Genomic DNA, 14307 nt, shown 5'->3' on the forward strand with positions numbered 1-14307 from the left:
GGTGGCGGGATGGTTAGGAGCGGAGGGGGTGCCGAGCTGGCCCCGCTACCTGCCCAAGAACTTCCTCAAGCCGTTGGACTTCTTCTTGCTCTCAGGCGGCGAAGGCAGAGCAGAGCAGGCCAAGTCCAGGTGCTCCGGGACTTTGCGCTCCGTCTCGGCTGCAACGAGTTAGCGTTTCCGTGAAGGAGAAACGTCAAAGCCATGATGCCTTATACCATCATGACATAAAATGATGATTCTTTTTTTTTTTTTTTGGGTGTGTTTTGCCTGACCGAGGTTCGGAGTGCTGCTAGCATGTTTGCCTCCGCGCAGTTTGAAGAACCCTCGACCGAAGGAGGCGCGGACCCGCTTGGCACCAAAAGTGTCTTCGCCGGCCAAAGATCGACACTTGCTTTTTGTCTTTAAAAGGCAAGCAAAGACATGATTGACAATGGTTTGGATTTTTTTTTTTGAAACAAACGAGGCAGTGATGATGTCACAATGACAAGATGAGCTCACCAGCTCATTGGCGCCGCTTGGAGACGCCGCTACAGATCTGAAATCACATCAATGACTTTCCCTCATTAGAATGATCCGTCAAGGGGAAATTCCAGAAATAGAATTAAAAAAAACATTTATGACAGATACATATTTTGCATGAAACATGTTTAGATGTTTAAAAGTTCAACATAAAAATTAAATCCCATATATTAATAATAAATATTACTGTAACAGTAATATACAATATTTTACAATGCTATAATTTGTTAAATAATGAGTAATAATTAAATGTTTAAATTTAAAAGGATAATAATATCTCTAACAAAATAATGAATAGTAGTACAGGTAAATAAAGTTTAATATTGAAAGGGAAATAAGCTTTAAAGATTATTTACTTAAGTCGTTTTACAATTTAATTTTGAAATATTTTTATTAAATAGTGACAATAATATATGGATTGTTACTGAGAATAATAAATACTAATATGTCATTTTTAATTATGTTGTACTAAACAACATTATAACATTTAAGATTCTCTTCTTTAAATGAATATATAAATTATATTGAAAGGTCTGCTCCACTTAGAATTAGGTAATATTAACTTCACTCGTTATTGTCTTATTTATATGATGTTTGTAGTACATGGAAATGTATGTATCATTATTTTAATTTTTTCATAAAATATTTCACTTTTTTCCTCTTAAAATTAAAGTGAAATCAACCTTAAGCATTTCTTGACAAATGAATATGTTATATGTGACCTCACTTGTCTAAACATGACATTCTGATTAATTTGACATTTGTGGAATATGAGTTATGAAGCAAAATCCAGCCGTTTTTATCCAGCTCATGGGGCGGCCATTTTGCCACTTGCTGTCGACTGAAGATGACATCACAGTTGCTAGGGGGCTCAGGCAACAACCAAACGCAGCTCACCTTTTTGCTGAGGCCGAGCTGTGATTGGCTGTTACCTGAGCCCTGCACAACTGTGATGTCATTTTCACTCGACGGCGAGTGGCAAAATGGCCGCCTTCTGAGATGGATAAAAACTGCTGGATTTCTTAATTTATATTCCACTAACGCAATATTAACCAGAATACCATCTTTCAACTAATTGGGTTGCATAGAACATATTGTCCAAAAAAAATGGGTCGACTTCCCTTTTAAATATGTTATGAGGAACAACAAAATAATAATGAGAATTAAAAAAAATATACATATTAAGAATAAGTTAAATTATAACAGTAAACTGTATTTTCAATATTAAATTTTATGAGGAAAAAAGGAGTAAAGTAGTGCATGTAATACCTCTCGGCCTCCTGTAGCTGTCGCTCTCGGTCCAGTTCCTTCATCTCATCCAGCACGGCAATGCTGGGACTCGACTGCGGGCGAGGACGAGAACGAAAAACAGGCTTAAAAGTCCAGACATATTTCCCCCATAAACGGCACAATTCATAACAAGGAAATTTGGATGTGTAATTGACGTGGAGAGGAAATGTGCGAGGAGACAGTTGAGTTGTGTTTACCTCCATCGAGATCCTTCCTGCCTCGCCCTCCATCGCCAGCCTGACCTCGGCGATGGCAGGAAGCGGCCGGTCGTCTGCGATGTCGGCGTAGTCGTCTTCCTTCGGCCTCTCTGAGGAGACGTCACACAAAAAAAGGTTTGGGACATGTTCCTTGCAAAAGCTTTCACTCGTGTGGGAAAACTTCCAATTTATGTGCATCTGTAGGAATTTTATTGACCATTTTCGTCCATTTAAGTGGCAACATTTTCAACTTTTAAAGATTTTGTTCAAACAAAACGTAAAAAAAAGAATTACATACCGTGACTGTCTACATGTATTATACTGCCCCCAGGTGGCCATGGGGCAGAAGCCAATGTCGCGTGTTCAAATGTTTACATTCTATTTAATTATGTCAGTACAGTATGTTTTTGCAACGTACAATGTCATCATGTTTGGGGGGGGGGGGGGGCTGCAATAGAATAATGGGCGTTTTCATTCATTTCAAAGTGCAAAAACTATATAGACTAAGAGATTATTTTTTATTTTTGCATGTCCATCTTGGTGGGAAAACTTATTTTCAAGATTCCTGAGTGTTTCTGTGGGATTTTTTTTTAAGGCTGGTGTCAAACATAAGCACAACGCTGACGTCAGGTCGAAAACCGCAAGTCACAATTTGTGTGGGTGTCATTTTTATGAATTATTGACCAAACTAAAGTGTTGAAAATGGCTTGCCCTCTTTGATGATGTAATGTTAATGGTTGAACAACCATTCAGTTTTGGGGTCTCTTCAAAAGTGACCATTTTGGAGGTATGCGGTTTTGGCCCGACGCTAGCGATAAGCAACTGGTGATTACTGCAGGTGTGTCTCAATAATTTTGTCTAATGACTTGTGCTTCCTACCTTTGATTTTGTCCAGAACTTGCGTGCTCTCCAACTCTTTGATCCTTTGCTCCTGGTGACAAAAATAAAGCAACTTCATCATGTTATAGATGGTGGGTTTGTGTGTGTGTTTTTTTTTTTTTTGCACACCTTTTCATCGTTGGCCGACATGAGCGAGTCCAACAGCGTCTTCATCTCGGACATTTTGGCATCTGGTAGGAATGCGCATGCATGCACATGAGCGGATTTGTGTTGAGTGCAAACACACAGTGAGACGCGCACGGTTGCTATTTCCCGTTTGTTTGAGAATTCAGCAGAATGGACGGCGAAGCGGCCAATCTCATCAGAGCGCCTCTGTGCAAATATTCCTATTGGCGTTCGGACACCTTCAGGAGGATAACAACAGCAAAAGGCAAGCAAGTGGACTGATGTGTTGAGGATAAACAAGCAAAGAGGAAGTCTGGTAGCCGCAGATTGAACTTTGGTAGCATCTAATTGGCGTGACTGAGACTGAAGAGAAGGAATCTGTGCAATATTCCTTCCTTCCGCTTCCATTTACTCTTATCTGTCAGAGTTAGATGATTATTGATGTTATTAATTTTTAATCTTGTTGAGATTAGATATAATAGACTGGGCGTAGGAGTCATCAGTTTAAACTACCGGTATGTTGTTTTTTAATTTCCTTTCTTATAAGTGTTTTTATTGAAGTCACTCTTACTTTTAAAAACATTTGTAATTTGCTTGCACTGTTTTTGTTACTTAAATTAATTAAATTAAGCTTAAGTTTAGTTTTAAAGTTGTTCCTCAACTGTGTTTTCGTTTTCCTTCTTTTAAAAAACTTTTTTTTCTTTGTACTTTTCAAACTTTTCCTTTTTACTTTTTTCTACGCATTCTTTCCGAAATCACTTTTTTGTTACGTCGTAAAAATGGTTTTCCGCAGGAGATTTATTTAATCTTACTTAGACTTAATTGTTTCCCTCTACTTTTTTTTTTAAATAAACATTGTTAAGTGTTTATTTTATTTTATTTTATCTTTCTTTTCCTTCCTTTTTTTTATTTACTTTTTTGCTTCTAGTGTTTGTTTTTTATTTTATTTTTGGAAAAAGGTTATTATCAATTATTTTTTCAAGTCAGTTTTACTATAAAATAGATTTTTCTAATAATTATTTCTTTGGTCAAGTTCAGGGATCTATAACCATGTGGCTCCCTGTGGATCTCTAAAAAAAATGTCTAAAAAAATAAAGAAAATAGTAGATTTTTTACATATTTATTATATTTTTTAGATAAAATATAATTTAAACAAATTAATTATTAAAATAAAAAAATAATAATAATTCAATATTTAAAAAATGACAAATTTGTAAATTGTGACAAAAGGTAAAAGCAGAAAATTACCATATATTGTCCACAAAATAAGTAAAAAAATAATTTTAAAAAGTCAGAACGTTTATTTGAAAAAGGCTGAAAATAAACCATAAAATGCCCATCAAATTGTCAAAAATTTCAGAAATTTGATAGCAAAAAACGCCCCCCAAAAATAAGCTATGAAAAGGAAGAAGAAGAAGCAAATGGATGCTGCTCTCCTTATTTTTGTGTTGTGGTGCAGCTCTTGAGCCCTCCATATATTAGACTAACACAAACACAGTTTCCTCCAATCCTTCACCACAATCCGAAAGATTTGTTGACACATTTATTATTGTTATTTATTTGGCCTAAAACGGCTCTTTTGACAGGAAAGGTTGCTGACCCCTGGTCTAGTTAAAAACATCTGCGTTCCTGTCATTCCTTACGATCCCATTTTTTTTTGTGAGTTGATGTATGTGATGCAAATCAAGAGATCACCTCACCTCTCTCTCCCACCTCCGTTGCTCTCGGTCTGCTCTCGTCCTTCAACCTGCTAAGTTCCGCCTCTCGCGCCTCCAACTCTCGCTGCAGCAGCTGCAGCTCTTCCTGCATGCCGGCAAATCAAAATCACATTAAGTGTGCTGATGGAGCTCCCATTCAAAAGTGACCCGACTGCGGCGTTAGGTTGTGTAGGTGACGGGTGGCAGAGGTGGAAGCACTTACATTCCGAGTGGAGAAAAGTCGGGGAAAGCGGTGAGGAGGAAGCAGCGGGTTTAGAAGGCCACAAAAAGAAGAGGAAGAAGAAGAACTCAAACCTTCACCTCAGCTCCCGCAGTCCGCTTTGCAGGCTTGACACGACGTTAGTAGCAGGAAAGACGTTAAGAGCGGAGAATAGATGAAGATAAAAACACGTTGGTGGTGTGTGAATGCAATGGAATTGAATTGAATGAACAATTTAGGATCACTTGTGGGTGTAGGAAGTAAAAAAAAAAAAAAAAGTCTCACTTTGCAAGCTTTTGTTTTCCTGTCACACTGCAGACGCTCACTCTCAATGTCAGCCACACGCAAACGCAAATCGCTCACTTCCTGGTACAAGTCCTGCAGGGGAAGAAGAAGAAGAGTGAGATTTTCCCCAGACGTGGACTTTGGGCAAAAGTGGGAGGCCCCGCGGGGCGGGGGTTGATGCTGGATGTTTAGGCAGGAAACAGCTGCCGGAGCAGCACACGGGGCAAGCCAGGGGTTCTTTCTTGTCACATGATCCCGACTTGAGGGCGATGGACTTGGACGACACGCAAAACAATGACCGGGGAGGCCAGCCAGGAGGATACAAGAATGCACGGAGCGGCTAAAAAACGATGATGCTTTGCGCAGGCTGGGACATGAAACGTCGATTCATCGTTTTCCAACTGGATGAATTTCAAACTGCTGCCTTTTGATGCATCCGGCAGAAGGCGCAGTGAATTCAGGGTGAGCTAGTTTGCTGGCTAAAGTTAGAAAAAAGTAAGCTACTTGTCCTTCCCACGTTCTGCCATACCTCATTATCTCTGTGATCCCGCTCCGCCGTGCTCAGCTTCAGCTTCAGAGCCGACACCTCCGTCATCAATTCCAGCTTCTGCGTCTCCAGTGCCGAGCGGGTAAGCAGCTCCTTTGGGTGACAAGCAAACGTTACGCTGGACTGGAGCTGATGTGTCGTCTCGTTCGTACCTTTTGCAGCAGCTCCTCTGCGGCGCACTGCTTCTCCCGGTGACGCTCCAGGCAGTTATCCAGGTCCCGGATCTTCTCCCCTTGCACCTCCACCTGGTCTGTTAGGACACTGACCTATAGAGCATCAAAACATGATACTCAAGGACACATTTTGAGATCACTTTGAAGATTTTAAATAGCCAAGAAAATGGTCCTTTAGCTTTAACACGGTACAAATAAAAACGACAGAGATAAGAGACATTTGTGTTGACTAACCTGAAGGATGAGACACTCTTTGTCACTCTCGAGTCGGGTCAGACGTTCTTGGTACGCAGCCTCTGAACTGTGGCCATTTGTCTGCAACAATTCAAGATTTTGCTATATTTCTTTTCGTGATTAACATACCATTTCTCTTTGTAGAGGTGGGAGTAAGTGATATACATTATCATGGCGTCGAGCGCAATCTTTGTACTGTACCTTTAAATATATCCGTTTAACCATTAAAATTACATTGTCAATATGTTATATGTGACCTCGCTAGTCTAAACATGACAGTCCGATTAATATTACATTTGCGGAATATGAGTTAAGCAGCAAAATCCAGCCGTTTTTTTTTTTTTTTTTTTATCCATCGCAGGGGGCGCCTATTTTGCCACTTGCTGTCGACTGAAGATGACATTAGGGTTAGGGTTATGTCATTTTCACTGGACAGCAAGTGGCAAAATTTCCGTCTTCTGATATTGATAAAAACTGCTGGGTTTCTTAACTTATAGTCTACTAATGCAATATTAACCAGAATACCATATTTAGACTTGTAAGATTGCTAAATCCGTCCGTCCGTCCGTCTTCTTCCGCTTATCCGGGGTCGGGTCGCGGGGGCAGCAGCTTTAGCAGGGAAGCCCAGACTTCCCTCTCCCCAGCCACTTCACCCAGCTCCTCCGACGGGACCCCAAGGCGTTCCCAGGACAGCCGAGAGACGTAGTCTCTCCAGCGTGTCCTGGGTCGTCCCCGGGGCCTTCCGCCGGTAGGACATGCCCGGAACAACTCCCCAGGGAGGTGTCCAGGAGGCATCCGAACCAGATGCCCGAGCCACCTCAACTGGTTCCTCTCAACGTGGAGGAGCAGCGGCTCGACGCCGAGTCCCTCCCGGATGACCGAGCTTCTCACCCGATCTCTAAGGGAGAGCCCGGCTACCCTGCGGAGGAAACTCATTTCGGCCGCTTTTATCCGGGATCTTGTTCTTTCGGTCACGACCCACAGCTCGTGACCAAAGGTGAGGGCAGGAACATTTGCGATTGCTAAATAAATAAATAAAAATAAAATAATAATATTAATAATAATACTACCACCCAGTGAGGACAGACCAATAGTATAGATTTGTGACTGGAGTCCCCCGTCTCTGAGCTCCGATTCATTGTGACAAGACAACCATAAGAAGGAAAACAGCACGAGTTTGGCCGATGGAAACTATTTCTTTCCTTGTCTGGAAGCCCCATCAGTCACTCAGCACGTCATTTAACGAGGCGAGCGAGCTAAAGCAGGAGGCGCGGGCCTTCTAGAGCCTGCTTAACATCCCCGCCGACAAGTTTGGATGTTTGCGTCACGCTCTGGATAGCGTCCAGATAAGCTGAAGGCGTCTCTTACCATTCGTCCCTGCAGCCACTCGGCCAGCCCCTCGGCGGTGGAGTCGGGGATCTGGCAGCGCAGGTTGTCCCGCTCTTCGTTGTCCATGAGCTCCAGAGCCGCCCGCAGGTCCTCCAGCAGGTGCAGCACGCGCAGGCCGCCCAGGAACGGCGACGTGGGCGACTGGCAGTCAAACAGCCCGTTGGAGTAGTCCATGGCCTTGGAGCCTGACACGACAAAGGGAAAGCAGCCAGCAAAAAAACATTTGTAAATGTACATTTAGCTCGGAACCGAAGGCGCTACTGCTTTTCTATTTATTTTCTTTCGATGTAAAATCTGTGTATTCTACAGGGACAGTTGTGGTGGAGGGGAATTTTTTTTTCTCCTCATGTGATCATCTTTCCTACTGGAAAGGTCAGCGGGGAAAAAAAAGTGAAGCCTGCGTTCATAAGCGCTAAAGCTTGAATAATCATTAGCATGCGTCACACCGCGGAACAATGGAAACTTTAAAAAAAATATATAAAAAATTTGCAAGGAAGAAGCCATCCAGTATCAGCAGTAGGAACGTTATTCCAAAGATCACATTCAGAGGAGCTCACATTACGTAGCAAGGAGGAGTGGAATGAGGGGTCGGGGTAAAGTGGGAGTGGACTGCAATGCTTTCCAGATGTGCATCCCCCCCCCCCCAATTCCTACCTGCGATGATCCCATCCATTTGCTCCAAGGCGGCTGCCAACATCTCGCTGGCGTCAGACATCATCTCCTCCAATCACCTGGCAGGGAAGAAGAAAGTCACATGTAGAAAAGGCAAAGCAGTAGTAGTTGCAAATTTGTACCTACCAAAAAAAAAAAAAAAAAAAAAACTCTACTCCAGCACACGCACTGTACTGGAAACGGGTCTTTGACCAATCAGAAGCTTTAAGAAAGTCATTTGTGAAATAGGCTAAAAACTGCTCCTCGCCAATATGCAAACGTTTCTTCTCAGTCAAGATCTATCACGTCATCATATTTCAATGAAAGCCGTTTGAGGGAAAAACAACTTAAGCAATGGAGTACAGGTGTCTGCCGAAGTCAAACTTGGAACCATCCATCTTAAATATCGTCCACTGGGAGGCTTCTTGGTGGTGATCATGTGACCACGCGCCTTCATGTGATTGGTCAGCTCCAACTGCTCCAGAGCACAGCCTGGCATCGCTTGAGGAATAATGTTGCTATTTTTTTTTGCGCCCCCACGTCGTTCCGGCATGTCAACGTGGGACATGTCTCCGTGACGTTTCGTCCGCTGGACGCTTATCGATGAAGATTTTTTTCCCACAACTGGCATGAGCATAACTAATGTGAGGACAGTGGCTCTCCTTGTTCACTTTTCGGGCGGGGGGGGGGGGGGGTTCAGTGTTGGCTTTACCTCGTTTCCTGTGTCGTTAGCACAACACAACACAAGAAGCCTGTTACAAAAGCGTCAGCTTTTCGACTCTCAACATAACATTTTTCCCCGAGACAAATTTTCTTTCTCTGCAGGTATTTCCGCAGGATGACAGCAAGCACCTCATCACAGCGGGGTTGCAAGCTCTATTTGGTCAGCTGCTCGCCCTCCACCACAGCATACACACAAAGAGAAAAATAAAGCTTATCCGCCTAAAATCCAAAATATTTTCCCTCTCACTGGGCCACGAGTTGACTCGAAATGAGTATGAATAGAAATGAGGCTTCAAATGTGTGCTAAATGGAATTGCTTGGGGCGCGGATAACAGAAAATGCTAAATCACTTGCGGTGGGCAGTCTATCGGGACTGCTGGACTGTCCATCAGTCTGTCGAGACAGACCCCCACTTTGTTGACGAATGGCGAGAAACGGGGGGGGAAAAAAATGAAAGAAAATGGCTGACTAAGCAACGATGGACATGGGTTTTCGTCAGTGTAATCGTCACTTACCGGGTCAAGTACCGATGTACCTCTCAGGCCATCACGTTTAGCTATTTTGTTTGCGTATGCTCGTGTGTGACGTCACACCAGTTTATAATTTTCACTGAAGCAACCCCCTTTGCTCACGACTGCATTACTGGATTTTGACTGATTTTGCAAGGCCCACAGAATATTGTGTTATATTGCTATAAAAACATGGAACCTGCCAAATGAAAGATTAGTGTCTCTTCTTTCATCAGGAAAAAAAGTATTTTTTGTATCCGTTTCCAATTTTCAGCAATTAGCATTAGAATATAGCTAAATTTTATCATTATTCACAAATCTGTTGAAAACACTGTCAAAAAGAGCTTTTTTGCAACGTGGCCCTGGTTGATTTCTTATACTCTGCTGCCACCTGCTGGACGTTTTTTGTAATAACTACCATCGCTTCAACCATTATCTTTAGTTCAGAGACTGCATCAAAGCCTTCTGTATGCTCTACCATAAAAAAACGTTGTTGTTTTTTAACTTGTACAATACGTTTTTGATACTACGGCAATATTTAAAATATAGCATTTTTACAAATTTTTGGGAGCAAATGAGTTATATGACCGCGAACGTCATGTGGGCAATTGGCTAGTCCGCCATTTGTTATTCGTCCGCCAGTGATGGACTAAAACACGTACTGACGGAATGACCACCTTTGTCAATCGTTCCTAAAATAGCTGTGACAAAGTGACGATGGGAGCATTCCCTGCCTAGTCGCCTGTTTTGTTTTTACAGTCAATCAATTTGAACAAAAATCTGCTAAATTAATGTAATAAAAAAATTACAGGACTCTTGTTAATATACTTAGCTCGACCCCCGGTGCTAAATGCTCACATACGCTACCCCATTTCGGCTCATTCAACTTAATAATAAACATGTTGTGCTGGCATTTGCCATGTGATCTTATATTACGTTATGTCATTATGGCAATCATACTGAGAAAAATATTGCTTTAAAGGAGGTCTAGCGAGGGTTGATAGCACACAGTCAGCCTCCTCAAGCCGCCCTACGCACATTCCTGAGCAGGTTAACGCTCCCAAACTCCCAAAAGTGGCTGGTACCGACATCCCTGCTGACCTCGCTGACCCTCACACCTCCTCTGCCTTTCACACCATCCATCCATCCGGCAAAATAAAACTCCCTGACTCCGTCTTAAGGTCATCACTTGAATGTATTAAACTTTCCCACTTTAACGTGGAGTGGTCGAGTAAGTCGTTGCGTTTCGCTTTCTTTTATGGCAAATTGTAATGGATTGTTGGAAATAAAAGGCCAAGTGTAAACGTCTCACTCCCATGTAAAGGCTGCAATAATTGAAAATCAGTTGCACATCATTCATTGACTTTAAACAACTGCCTGTGCTCTGTTTACGTTCGACAAGTTTCTAAATGACACGTATTGTTTGGATGTTCACCACCAAGCCAAGTCGCACAAAAGCACATTTTGACTAAACAAACTACTGAACTAGGTCAAAAATAATATGTTTAAGTTGTAACTCCTACCAGATGGAGGACATGTATGTATGTACGGGGTTGGGGGGGGGGGGGTTATGTGGAGTTGTCTGGCTCTGGAACACACACTTATCCACATGCACTAATGAGCAAGTCCAGCTGTGGCACAGATGTGTCATGCAACTGGCCAGTCTAGTAAAAAGTTGATTTCAACTTGACTAACATGTTAAGGTATCCCACTCGGATCATTCTGAGGTCCCCTTTTTTTAATCATTTATACGTAGCAAGCCCCTGCTGAGTTGTCTTTTTTGTTTATTTCTTGTGAAGAAAATGAAAGCTTGCACAGAATTTAGTGTAATATAGTATTTTTGTGGGTTGTGAAGTGACAAAAAACATGCCAGACATTGTACGTTATTTTTTTTTTTTTAAATCAAGTTACATGTAAGCCAATAAGGATAATGTTGAAAGGAGTTTGAAATGACATGAAGCGATTTGAATGGTCCTTTTGTGCGTAAATCAGCTCGACAGTGCCACACGGGAGCATTTCTTACACATTTTCTATAAGGTAAATATGAACAAATAACTCATCAACTAATATAAACCTTTCATTTTGATAGCGACAGTCACTCAAAGCAAAACATTACGCCTTTCCGGGAATATTAACTACTATAACCGCAATGCTTTTGTCCAGTCACAAAATCAAAACTTTCTATCTCTTTTGGGCTAAAATGCAACACGCTAATCGCAAATTCAAATACTTTAAGGATTTTGTGTCGTTGTAAAGAATAACTAAGCCGTTGCATTTCAAATACGTCAAACAAACTACTGTAATGCGGTTTATGGCATCTGCGGCATTTTAAACAGATCAGATGATTTAGTGCTTATGTGTTATTTTGAAGGAGTACTAAGGCCTTCACTTTGGAAAATGTAATTTCTCTGGTGAAGAAAAACACAACATAAGCCAGCTGAGTTTAGGATTTGAAGTTGTCAGTGAACTTGTGGCTGTCACGTGGCCTTTGTTGACACTCCAGCTTCAGTGGACTTTAGGTCAGGCCGCCTTCTGGTGATGATGAGGTCACATTGTTGGACACAAATGACACACTTCGAAACGGCATTTTTTTTCCCCCCCTCCACAAACCCTTCTTTGTGTCTCGTGGGCTCACATGGTGGAAGCTGCAAGAAACATTGATCTCACGGCATTGCCTTTTTCCACACGGAGCGTGTGTGGGGGTGGGTCGCTGGGAAAGGGAGCCAAGAAAAACCGGGCAGTAATCACGAGCGGAACACAGAAGCTTCCCGTCCTCGCTGTGGCGGCGGCTGTCACGACTCGCCAGATCGCTGAAATGCTCCTGCCTCATCGGGACGGAACCATAAAAGGGATTGAAGAGACCCCTCAGGAAGAGCCTGGCGAGGGCCCGCCAGGAAGCGCTTCCTGCCTCATTGGAGAGAAAACTCTCTTGCTACTCAGTGATGGAAAAACTAGCCACGTAACAAAACAGCCTCTAATTGTGGTCACAAGATGCCAATCATTTCAAATGAAATTAAGAATAAAACGTCATTAAAGCAAAAACTTGTAAACAACTATTTAAGTCTGAAATCTGGAGTTCCAAGAACAGAAACTTGTGCTTGGACATGCTTAATTGGATCAAATTAGGTAAGACGAGGCTTTAACGGAATCATCTTAACTCAAGAGCTGGGCTTCATACACAAATCCAGCATGCAGGTCATGTGCAATTCTATCATTCATATCAACATAGTTTGTCTTAATTATGGTTGCAACGAGGGCCTTGTGGCTTTCTCCACCAGCAATGGGCGAAATCAATTTGAACCCAACTAGTCTGCTGCCTCAAGTCAAAACAGACACAATCATTTATGAAAAGTTATACGCTAAATAGCATAGCATAGCCATAGCCAGAACACACACTAGGATACAGTAGCTTAACCAGGCTTAAAAACGAACCTGACCCAACTATTTTGCTGCCTCAACGGGCTGTTGACAAGTTAGCAATGTGTTGACTACATAGACAACATCGCTACTCTCATGAACACCCCCCCTCAAGTTGTTTTTTTTTTACACACCAAATGTCACAAAATTGCTTGCCTATTTGGATGTACTCGTTTTTATAAACAAGCTCTGCAGTCACTTATAATGAATTTAAAAAATTACATTCAAATCTAACAACGAGCTAAGCTATCAATTAGACATGTTAAGTTGGCATACTGTCTGCAGGCATGTTGCACATAGTTCAAATTCATCTTACTTTACATTATAAATCATAAAACATTTAAAGTCACTGATTTATAGTAGTTGCCAGATACTTAAAAAGCATTAGATGCGATTAGAAAAAGCTAAATTGATGGAAACTTACCAGAATTTTCGGTTGTACATTGGTTGTTACGTTGGCAAAAAAAAGAAATAAAAACAGAAAGAGCTGTTTTAATGTTAATTCAACATGCTTCACAAGTTCAGCCCCATCTCGATGAAATAGGGGGAGTGGTGGTGACCGCTATCATCGGTGATACTTAACAGTGCGTACCACAAAAAAAAAGTGCAAGAAAACTTGAATAAACTTACCGTTTTTTTTCCAAATATAAATTCCTGGGAGAGAAGAAGCCTCTGTGGGGACACTTTGGAGCACTTTTCAGCGCAGCTTCATTTCGGACGAGCACCTTTCCGCATCAACCTCCTCCTCGCTCTACTTCGCTCAACAGTCTGTCTGACTGGGGGGGGACGCCATCAAGCTCCACGTTGCAAGGCAAGGATCGGGAAGGAAGTCAGGCACTGCCTTCAAAACAAAGCAGGTTATGGCTATGTATTTCAAATTAAAACTACTACCCGTGTAACTCTTAAACGTGCCTCTGGATTGTATTTTGATCAAAATTAAGGCGCAAAAAATAATCTAAATGCTCTTTAAAATGCTACGTGACGTCAGTGACGGCCTATTTATGTAAAAATCAAGACTAAATAAACCGTTTGAAACACATTATTTTCAGCGTACGCACCAGCAGAGGGCGTTAGAGACGTTTTTATGCACACGTGCAATTCCTCACGCAGACAAACTAACAATAATACATTTGCATGCCGAATTTGCACTGGCACTTACTCATGAAATATCTCTTACAGGATGCACTATGCAAGTCTCTATCACACAACTGTAATGTTAGTATAATTATTATTATTAATAATAATAATTATATCTTATACAATAATAATAATAATTATTATTATTATTATTATAGTATATAGCATTGCTATTATATAGTCTGGAACTCAAAACACATGTAATATTGCAGCAACCTTAACTCTGGCGTTGTTGCCCCATCACGCAGTGGCCATGGTAACCTTGTTGCTTGGAAGTTTAAGTACGAGTACAGACAGACAGCAGGGACATTTAA

At 41.7% G+C, this 14307-nt stretch overlaps 1 protein-coding gene across 3 annotated transcripts in view; it reads right to left on the bottom strand.

Annotated features, from left to right (window-relative positions):
- LOC144035682 (liprin-beta-1-like) overlaps positions 1-14307 on the bottom strand; it is a 52857-nt gene that overhangs the window by 2930 nt on the left and 35620 nt on the right. Inside the window, exons 5-20 of one of the 3 annotated variants that reach the window (XM_077545600.1) lie at positions 13487-13697; positions 8211-8287; positions 7536-7741; positions 6168-6248; positions 5913-6026; positions 5743-5853; positions 5214-5306; positions 5030-5056; positions 4712-4814; positions 3015-3076; positions 2886-2937; positions 2007-2116; positions 1789-1862; positions 499-535; positions 273-399; positions 50-158 (exon numbers count right to left, since the gene is read on the bottom strand). In XM_077545600.1, the coding sequence (XP_077401726.1) occupies positions 50-158; positions 273-399; positions 499-535; positions 1789-1862; positions 2007-2116; positions 2886-2937; positions 3015-3076; positions 4712-4814; positions 5030-5056; positions 5214-5306; positions 5743-5853; positions 5913-6026; positions 6168-6248; positions 7536-7741; positions 8211-8274 (1370 nt within the window). In that variant the 5' untranslated portion in view covers positions 8275-8287; positions 13487-13697. Of the gene's footprint in view, positions 1-49; positions 159-272; positions 400-498; positions 536-1788; positions 1863-2006; positions 2129-2885; positions 2938-3014; positions 3077-4711; positions 4815-5029; positions 5057-5213; positions 5307-5742; positions 5854-5912; positions 6027-6167; positions 6249-7535; positions 7742-8210; positions 8288-13280; positions 13391-13486; positions 13698-14307 lie in introns of those variants that run through there. The other 2 variants (XM_077545598.1, XM_077545601.1) reach the window with 2 other exon arrangements.

The sequence above is a fragment of the Vanacampus margaritifer genome, chromosome 15 (genome assembly GCF_051991255.1).
Source record: "Vanacampus margaritifer isolate UIUO_Vmar chromosome 15, RoL_Vmar_1.0, whole genome shotgun sequence".
NCBI lineage: Eukaryota > Metazoa > Chordata > Actinopteri > Syngnathiformes > Syngnathidae > Vanacampus > Vanacampus margaritifer.